The sequence below is a fragment of the Dendrobates tinctorius genome, unplaced genomic scaffold, assembly GCF_039654945.1.
Source record: "Dendrobates tinctorius isolate UK_male_01 unplaced genomic scaffold, ASM3965494v1 ptg000011l, whole genome shotgun sequence".
Taxonomy (NCBI): Eukaryota; Metazoa; Chordata; class Amphibia; order Anura; family Dendrobatidae; genus Dendrobates; species Dendrobates tinctorius.
In genome coordinates this window covers 107,919,825-107,930,094 of record NW_027361679.1, presented here as the reverse complement: position 1 = coordinate 107,930,094, position 10,270 = coordinate 107,919,825, and the positions used below count along the sequence as shown (strand labels likewise).

Sequence of the window (10,270 nt, the reverse complement as noted above, 5' to 3'; positions counted from 1 at the left end):
TGACCTGACTTAGATGTGGGGTTCCCAGATCTATGTGGCTGTAGTGACCTGACTTAGATGTGGGGTTCCCTGATCTATGTGGCTGTAGTGACCTGACTTAGATGTGGGGTTCCCTGATCTATGTGGCTGTAGTGACCTGACTTAGATGTGGGGCTCCTTGATCTATGTGGCTGTAGTGACCTGACTTAGATGTGGGGCGCCCTGATCCATGTGGCTGTAGTGACCTTAGATGTGGGGTTCCCTGATCTATGTGGCTGTAGTGACCTGACTCAGATGTGGGGTTCCCTGATCTATGTGGCTGTAGTGACCTTAGATGTGGGGTTCCCTGATCTATGTGGCTGTAGTGACTTGACTTAGATGTGGGGCGCCCTGATTTATGTGGCTGTAGTGACCTTAGATGTGTGGTTCCCTGATCTATGTGGCTGTAGTGACCTGACTTAGATGTGGGGTTCCCTGATCTATGTGGCTGTAGTGACCTTAGATGTGGGGTTCCCTGATCTATGTGGCTGTAGTGACCTGACTTAGATGTGGGGCACCCTGATTTATGTGGCTGTAGTGACCTGACTTAGATGTGGGGTTCCCTGATTTATGTGGCTGTAGTGACCTTAGATGTGGGGTTCCCTGATCTATGTGGCTGTAGCGACCTGACTTAGATGTGGGGTTCCCTGATCTATGTGGCTGTAGTGACCTGACTTAGATGTGGGGCACCCTAATCCATGTGGCTGTAGTGACCTTAGATGTGGGGTTCCCTGATCTATGTGACTGTAGTGACCTGACTTAGATGTGGGGTTCCCTGATCTATGTGGCTGTAGTGACCTGACTTAGATGTGGGGTTCCCTGATCTATGTGGCTGTAGTGACCTGACTTAGATGTGGGGCGCCCTGATTTATGTGGCTGTAGTGACCTTAGATGTGGGGTTCCCTGATCTATGTGGCTGTAGTGACCTGACTTAGATGTGGAGCGCCCTGATCTATGTGGCTGTAGTAACCCGACTTAGATGTGGGGCGCCCTGATCTATGTGGCTGTAGTGACCTGACTTAGATGTGGGGCGCCCTGATCTATGTGGCTGTAGTGACCTGACTTAGATGTGGGGTTCCCTGATCTATGTGGCTGTAGTGACCTGACTTAGATGTGGGGTTCCCTGATCTATGTGGCTGTAGTGACCTGACTTAGATGTTAGGCTCCCTGATCTATGTGGCTGTAGTGACCTGACTTAGATGTTAGGCTCCCTGATCTATGTGGCTGTAGTGACCTGACTTAGATGTTAGGCTCCCTGATCTATGTGGCTGTAGTGACCTGACTTAGATGTGGGGCACCCTAATCCATGTGGCTGTAGTGACCTTAGATGTGGGGTTCCCTGATCTATGTGGCTGTAGTGACCTGACTTAGATGTGGGGTTCCCTGATCTATGTGGCTGTAGTGACCTGACTTAGATGTGGGGCGCCCTGATCTATGTGGCTGTAGTGACCTGACTTAGATGTGGGGTTCCCTGATCTATGTGGCTGTAGTGACCTGACTTAGATGTTAGGCTCCCTGATCTATGTGGCTGTAGTGACCTGACTTAGATGTTAGGCTCCCTGATCTATGGGGCTGTAGTGACCTGACTTAGATGTTAGGCTCCCTGATCTATGGGGCTGTAGTGACCTGACTTAGATGTGAGGCACCCTAATCCATGTGGCTGTAGTGACCTTAGATGTGGGGTTCCCTGATCTATGTGGCTGTAGTGACCTGACTTAGATGTGGGGTTCCCAGATCTATGTGGCTGTAGTGACCTGACTTAGATGTGGGGTTCCCTGATCTATGTGGCTGTAGTGACCTGACTTAGATGTGGGGTTCCCTGATCTATGTGGCTGTAGTGACCTGACTTAGATGTGGGGCTCCTTGATCTATGTGGCTGTAGTGACCTGACTTAGATGTGGGGCGCCCTTATCCATGTGGCTGTAGTGACCTTAGATGTGGGGTTCCCTGATCTATGTGGCTGTAGTGACCTGACTTAGATGTGGGGCGCCCTGATTTATGTGGCTGTAGTGACCTTAGATGTGGGGTTCCCTGATCTATGTGGCTGTAGTGACCTGACTTAGATGTGGGGTTCCCTGATCTATGTGGCTGTAGTGACCTGACTTAGATGTGGGGCACCCTGATTTATGTGGCTGTAGTGACCTGACTTAGATGTGGGGCGCCCTGATTTATGTGGCTGTAGTGACCTTAGATGTGGGGTTCCCTGATCTATGTGGCTGTAGTGACCTGACTTAGATGTGGGGTTCCCTGATCTATGTGGCTGTAGTGACCTGACTTAGATGTGGGGTTCCCTGATCTATGTGGCTGTAGTGACCTGACTTAGATGTGGGGTTCCCTGATCTATGTGGCTGTAGTGACCAGACTTAGATGTGGGGTTCCCAGATCTATGTGGCTGTAGTGACCTGACTTAGATGTGGGGTTCCCTGATCATGTGGCATGTGGGGTTCCCTGATCTATGTGGCTGTAGTGACCTGACTTAGATGTGGGGCGCCCTGATCTATGTGGCTGTAGTGACCTTAGATGTGGGGTTCCCTGATCTATGTGGCTGTAGTGACCTGACTTAGATGTGGGGTTCCCTGATCTATGTGGCTGTAGTGACCTGACTTAGATGTGGGGTTCCCTGATCTATGTGGCTGTAGTGACCTGACTTAGATGTGGGGCACCCTAATCCATGTGGCTGTAGTGACCTGACTTAGATGTGGGGTTCCCTGATCTATGTGGCTGTAGTGACCTGACTTAGATGTGGGGCACCCTGATTTATGTGGCTGTAGTGTGAGATCAGTGGCCCAGTCATTTAACCCTTTCAGTAACGCCCTTCAGTGCCCACTTTGATGCCCATTTTTGTGCCAGCTAGAGGCTGTGTGCACACGCTGCGGATTCTGATGCGGTTACGCAGCGGATTTGGCCGCTGCAGGTCCGCAGCACTTTTTGCTGCGGTGTACAGTACCATGATTCCCTATGGGAATAAAAAACCGCTGTGCAGACAAGTTTTGAAACCGCAGAAAGAATTGACATGTCAATTCTTTCTGCGGATTCCGCTACGGTTTGCCATCTCCTGCATTGTGGAGATGAAAAACCGCAGGGCAAAACCGCAGCCTAATCCGCAGCTCTTTTGACCTGCAGATTTACATGTGGATTTTACAAAATCCGCGGGGCCAAATCCGCACCCCATTCCGCAGCGTGTGCACGTAGCCTTATAGCTGCTTGTAAGCATATTTCCCATCAGGACGCCTCGCTGCATTGTATTTTTTTTTTTATTAAACCTGTAAAAACTGCCAAATAAGAACCAACTTCGGCCCCGACAATGCCTGGCGTGATGGCTGCCCTTCCTGCCAGGCTGCTCCAATGGAATGAGCCAGCAGTGCCCGGGGTTTGTGTATGACGACCGCCAGCCAGCACCCAGCGCAGCCATTCCTGCCGGGCCTGAGGGAGCGTTCCTTCTCCCTGCACACGAGCACACCCCTGCGAGGTGACTTGGAGCAGTCCACACACAGGGTGACCCGTCAGGCAGCCTAGGGCCGCGCGCGCTACACCCGCCGGGTGAGCTCATTAGCATGGAGCGAGCGGGGGCCGCCCGTTCTGCTGTAGTCAGGCTGGCCTACCCTCTCAGCTGAGGCTAAGGGGCCATGTGAGGACACCCTGCCGGATTACTCCGTTCCCTATCGCTAGGCGTCTACCTCGCACGCCCCCTCCCCCCGCCCAGTACACGGTGGTTTGGCCCGGCCTTCAGCTCATTGTTGCTTGGCGCCGGGTCCAAGATGGCGCTGTGAGGCTAGTGAGTGTGAGGAGAAGTGAGCCGTGGACCGGCGGGGAGAGAGCGCCTAGTGCCCGTGCTGGTGGTGACCGTGCTGGCTGCCCCCTGCTGTCCAGAGCCGGCGGATTGGGATTAGTATGCTCTCAGGACATGGGCGAGAAGCTGGAACTCAGGCTCAAGTCGCCGGTGGGAGCCGAGCCTGCCATCTACCCCTGGCCGCTGCCTGTTTACGTGAGTTCGGGGCTTGTGACTGTGGGAAGGCCGCGCTGGGGGTGGCCGCCGGCAGGGTGCCTGGCTTTGTCCTCCAGCTGGAGGCCCACGTGTGTGTTTGTGTCGTGCTGAGCACTCCCCGTGTGTGGAGGAGTGGACACCCCTGTGTGTGGCCAGAGTGGTATGTTCTCAGTGCTGTGCCTGACCTTTGCCCTGTGTGCTCAGTGTCAGGCTCCTGCCTGCTGTGGGGCAGCTCTCCTGCATGGCTGCCAGGCACACCTGTGCACTGCCACCTGTGACCGTGGCCCCACGCTGTGTGTGCTGCGTGGCTTTGGGGCCGGGTGAACGGTAGATATGTTGCTGTGTAAGTCTGACAAGTGTCAGCCTCCTTCCAGACCTCAGCTCTCCGACTCCTGTCAGCAGTAACTGGGGCTTCCAAGAAGCCAACTCTATTTTTATCCATTCCCGCCTTCGGCTGGCGAAGGGTTAATAAGGCCATGGCTCTCTATTGGCTGGGGAGAAACCTAGCGTTTACCCGCTCGATAGCAACAGTTGCTCCCCCTTCTTCTCCACCACCTTCCCACAGGCCCAGCGCGCGGTAATGTTTTAAAGGGCCAGTGAAGAAACAGGAATTTCCCACTTTGACGTGTGGCTTATTGATGCAGACCCTTGCGTTGTCATGTCGTCAGCTAAAACGTCGCGTTTCTGTAACGTCAGCACTTTGCTGTGCAGATTCTACACCCGAGGGTGTTATGTGTTCACGTCTGCGCTGGAGACTCTGTGAAAAGCCTCGGTCAGAGATCCTGGCATATTTGTCTGGAGGAAAAATGCAGCATGCCGTGCTGGCTTCTGTCAAAATGATTGGCACTTTGACAAGAGTGCTGATGGACCCTTTATAAGTGATCATGTGACATAACTGGTCTGACACCGGTTTGACCAGAGCCTAACGCTATGGCTGATGTGGCTCAAATGTTCAGGTTTTTGAGACAGTCTTGTTGATATCTTGATGCATTTTTTTATTACATTTCTTGCCTTTTTAACAACCACACATTCTTTACGTTGTGCAGTTTAAGGTTTATTCTGGTTTATAGCATGGCAGTCTCTTCTGCTGGTGTGACAACTCTGGTGGTTAGCCGAGCTATACAGGGTGGTCCATTTATATGGATACACCGAAATAAAATGGTAATAGTTGGTGATAACTTCCTGTTTGTGGCACATTAGTATATGGGAGGGGGGAAACTTTACAAGATGGGTGGTGATCATGGCGGCCATTTTGAAGTCGGCCATTTTGGATCCAACTATAAATGGCCCACCCTGTAGTATGGCACAACTTGTGCTGAGCTTTATAGTTGTAATAACACGTTCAGCCATCAATGGTTTGTTCTGAAGCTTACACTGATATTACTAGACTTGCATATAGAGATAACAGGGCATGGGCAGTGAGAGCTATGATGTTGGGAGAGGGGTGATATTGTGGTTACACAGCACTGACGAGAGCAGCTCTTCAGGAGCTGACAGAAAGTATAGAGGTAGGTGAGCAGTTAACTCCTATATAGAAGTCAGTGGGCTGGAGTGCGATGGCTGGAATCTCAGGAGATAATTTTTCTCCTGGAATGTAGCTACTGTGCACAGTTAGTCAGGGTCTGGTGTTCTGTTTCTTTAGAAACAAGCTGTACACTATGTCAGACAAAAGCTCACTGCAGGAAAACGACAGCAAATAGAAAAAGCAAGCCAATTGCAAACTTGCTTATTTTCATTCATACACAATTTTAATAACTTGTGAACACTCTAATTTCATACAGTTTAATAGAGCCCCTTTTCTTTGCAGAATAGCAGGTCTGCTGGGCACCCACTGGAGCATTCAAGCAGTACATACATTAGAGTAAGCCACAATGTCTGATTATTGATCACTGAGACCGTGTGATTGCAGGAACCACCTTCACTCTTTCAATACTATAGAGGCAAAAACTCTCAGCACGCTACCAATACTCTGGTATAAACTTCGGCAGCTGGATTTAAGCAAAGTACTGCAATGCGAAGCCCCGTTCCGTTTATAGCAGCCACTGATGGATCCTGCAGAACAGCTAATGATGAGAAGAGAAGCTCCATTCGATGTGTAAATACCAGTCTACCGACAGAGCTTATGACAGCTCATTAATTGGGGTGTAAAGAATTAGCAGAGTAGATCCCTCCGGCCACTCTGATCACACCCTACTGCTGTGTCTGTGCTTGCAGCAGAGAGTAGGTAGGGTGAGAGACAAGCTATTGAGAAGACAGGACGCTTATATGCTGTGCTCATGAAGATTGACAGGATCAGAGGCATGGTCGCACCTCTGGTTCAAATTTGTGGGCTTTCTCAAACTGCTAGCACAGGCAACTTTGCTTCTACAGTCTGTGTGAAGTGCATCGGGACTTCTTTAGAGCAATCTTTAGAGTTGTGCGACCAAGCTTCAAAGAATAGAGCCTGCAAGTGATGTTGTCTCCTTCTTGGGGGAAACGCCATTGTGAGACTGTAAGGTGGCTGGTAACCTAGGCAACCAGCTATACACTAAAGTAAAAAAAATCCCTCTGTTCTTGAGAGTAGGGGGTAAATGGCAAAGTTGCTTGTTTTTACAAGCACTTTGTAGTACCTATTTAAGATCCTCGCTCACAATACACTACAGTTAATTATAACAAAGGACAAATGTTTATTGGATAAAATATACCAAATGATAGATGTAGTTGGATGACTTGATGGCATTGTCTGGAACAGTTATCCATGCTTGAAGTTTTCATCTGACAGACAAAAGTTATTTTGCACAATTCACCGTTTGAAAGTACGTTCTCCCAGAAATATATATATCCTCGTTCATCACGTGTTACCGAATAAATGCCTTAAGTTTGAGAGGCTGTAACTGACAATATGGCCTGACAAATGGTATGTCACTGAAATGAATGCCTGTTAAAACAAAGTGCAGTTGCACCCTTGGGGTTGCCAAACGTTTAAGTGCACCTTCCCACCTACTTGTTTGGCATTGATCTCTGCCCTTCTTTTGCTCTGTAAAGCCATAGCTGTCAATATAGAGAGGGGCGGAGATGGTGGGAAAGTGCACTGAACTGTTTGGCCATGCCCTGGGTGCGCAGAACACCTTGACTTAGTTGAACTCTGTTCTGATAGTACTTTTAACCCCTTAACGACCGCCGATACGCCTTTAAATGGTGGCAGTTAAAGGGAATCTGTCACCCATATTTCGTAATATCGTGACGATATCACCCAATTGCGCGTACCATAAGGATTCTACTAGTGCTTTTGACTCCCCCGCACCTTTGAGGCATAAATACCTTTTTGATCTTGTTGGGGATGTATGCAAAGCGCCGCGGTCCGGTCCGATGGGCATGGCTTAGTCGCCTTCCCCAACCCCCCCCCCGGCTTGCTGCACGTAATCTTTACGTAAAGGCGCCGGTGGCCTTTACAATGCACAAGCGCGGATACCAACGTTCTGTGCTATTCACAGATGAAGATTACATGCAGCAAGCCAAGGGGGGGAAGAAGGCGACTAAGCCACGCCCATCGGACCGGACTGCGGCGGTTTACATACATCTCCAACAATATCAAAAGCCCTAATAGAATCCTTATGGGACGCACAATTGGGTGATATCTTTACATGATATCACGAAATATGAGTGACAGATTTCCTTTAAGGGTAGATATTCCTCAGCGCTGCTTTTTAACAGCGCTGAGAAATAAGTGTATAGTGCCCCCCCCAGTGTTGGAATTTCTCCGGGGTCTCGTCTACCGGGGGTAGCGGAGACCCTGAAGAACATGATTCGGGTTGGTTGCTACCAACCCCAGTGTTGCGATCACTGTTATTCATGGAATAACGGCGACCGCAAAAAAAAAAAAAAAAAATCTGATTTCCCATTTAATTTCTCTCTCCTCTGATGTTATCTAGTACATCTGAGGAGAGAGAAATGGGGTCCTCCAGAGTCCCTGGACCCTCCTGCATACCCCGGTGATGTTTGCGTATTCTTCCGGGAAGAAAATGGCAGGCGCATGTGCATTACGCCCACCGAGATCTGCCGGCCGGCACCCGGCAACAATAGAGAATTTTTCATGTTGCTTCATTTTGATCACTGTGATAGATCCTGTAACACTGATCAAAATAAAAAATAGAAAATCAGCCCCCTCTTTATTACCCCCCCTTGAGTAAAAATAGTAACGTAAAAAAAAATATTTCCATTAGTGATGGGGCTATTACATAGCAACATGGTTATTAAGGTTGAAGGAAGACTTTAAGGCTATGTGCACACGTAGTTTTAGTCCCTGCGGATTTGGGAAAATCCGCAGGTCAAAATACCTGCTCATTAGCCTGCGGTTTAGCCCTGCGGTTTCACACCTCTACAATGGTGAAGGTGTAAAACCGCAGCGGAATCCGCACAAGAACTGACATGCTGCAGATTGTAACCCGCTGAAAAATCCGCAGCATGTGCATAGCGTTTTTTGTTTTATCATTGCAAAGAATGGTACTGTACAACGCAGCAGAAACTGCTGCGGACCCGCAGGGCCAGAAACGCTGCGAATCCGCAGCAGAATCCGCACCGTGTGCACATAGCCTAACGTGTTGATCCAGAGGAAGGCAAAAAAAAACCCCATGTGGCAAACAGTAAGCTTCACATTGGGGAAAAAAATTCCTTCCCGACTCCACATACGGCAATCAGACTAGCTCCCTGGATCAACGCAATATTAAGGAAACTAGTGTATATACCCTGTAATATTATACTTTTCAAGAAAGGCATCCAGTCCCTTCTTAAATTTTAGTAGGGAATCACTCATTACAACATCATATGGCAGAGAGTTCCATAGTCTCACTGCTCTTACAGTAAAGAATCCACGTCTGTGAGTATGCTTAAACCTTCTTTCCTCCAGACGTAGAGGATGCCCCCTTGTCCCCGTCACAGGTCTAAGAGTAAAAAGATCATTAGAAAGGTCTTTGTATTCTCCCCGCATATATTTATACATTGTAATAAGATCACCCCTAAGCCTTCGATTTTCCAAACTAAATAACCCCAAGTGTAATAACCTGTCTTGGTATTGCAGACCCCCTAGTTCCCTAATAACCTTGGTCGCTCTTCTCTGCACCCGCTCCAGGTCAGCTATGTCTTATACACCGGAGACCAGAACTGTACACAGAATTCTAAGTGTGGTCTCACTAGTGACTTGTATAGAGGTAAAATTATGTTCTCCTCATGAGCATCTATGCCTCTTTTAATGCATCCCATTATTTTATTTGCCTTTGCAGCAGCTGACTGACACTGGCCACTAAATGGGAGTTTGTCGTCCACCCATACACCCAGGTCTCTTTTAGTGACAGTTTTGCCCAGTGTTTTACAATTAAGCACATAATTATACATCTTGTTCATTCTACCCAAGTGCATGACCTTACATTTATCCCCATTAAAGCTCATTTGCCATTTATCAGCCCAAGCTTCTAGTTTACATAAATCCTCCTCTGTATTGATTACCCTGCAGAGTTTAACGTCATCTGCAAATATCGAAATTCTACTCTCTATCCCCCTACAAGTTCATTAATAAATGTTAAAAAGAAGCGGGCCCAATACTGACCCCTGTGGTACTCCACTGCTAACCGTGACCCAATCAGAGTGTGCTCCATTAATAACCACCCTTTATTTCCTATCCCTGAGCCACTTTTGTTAGGTTTGGGGTTAGAATTGGGGTTATGGTTGGGGCAAGGGTTGTGGTGTTGGGGTTAGGGTTGGGAGTGTTGGGGCTATAGTTAGTATTGGGGGGGTTTCCACTGTTTAGGTACCTGAGAGGGTCTCCAAACGCGACATGGCACCCACCATTGATTCCAGCCAATTTTGCATTCAGAAAGTGAAATGGTGCTCCCTCCCGAGCCCTGCCTTACACGCAAACAGTGGCTTTCACCCACATTCGAGGTATTGGCATATTCAGGAGAAATTGCACAACAAAATATGTGGTCCATTTTCTCCTGATACCCTCGTGAAAATAAGTTTGGTTCCAAAGTAAATTTTTTTGTGAAAAAAGTAAAATGTTCATTTTTTTCCTTCCACAATGCTTTAGTTCTTGTGATGCACCTGAAAAGTTATCTTGAATGTGGTTTTGTGCACTTTGGGGGTGCAGTTTTTTGGAATGGTGTAACTTTTGGGTATTTTGTCATATTGACCCCTTTAAGTCTCTTCAAATGTGAGGTGGTACCTAAAAATAATGGTTTGGTAAATTTTGCTGGAAAAATGAGAAATCAATGGTCAAGTTTTAACCCTTATAAC

The 10,270-nt window shown here is 48.3% G+C and overlaps 1 protein-coding gene across 2 annotated transcripts in view; it reads left to right on the top strand.

Annotated features, from left to right (window-relative positions):
• Positions 1-3,583: 3,583 nt before the first annotated feature.
• Positions 3,584-10,270, top strand: part of DOT1L (DOT1 like histone lysine methyltransferase) — a 177,243-nt gene continuing 170,556 nt past the window's right edge. The window contains exon 1 of one of the 2 annotated variants that reach the window (XM_073546030.1): positions 3,584-4,003. In XM_073546030.1, coding sequence (XP_073402131.1) covers positions 3,923-4,003 — 81 coding nt within the window. In that variant the 5' untranslated portion in view covers positions 3,584-3,922. The remainder of the gene's footprint in view (positions 4,004-10,270) is intronic. The other variant, XM_073546023.1, reaches the window with a different exon arrangement.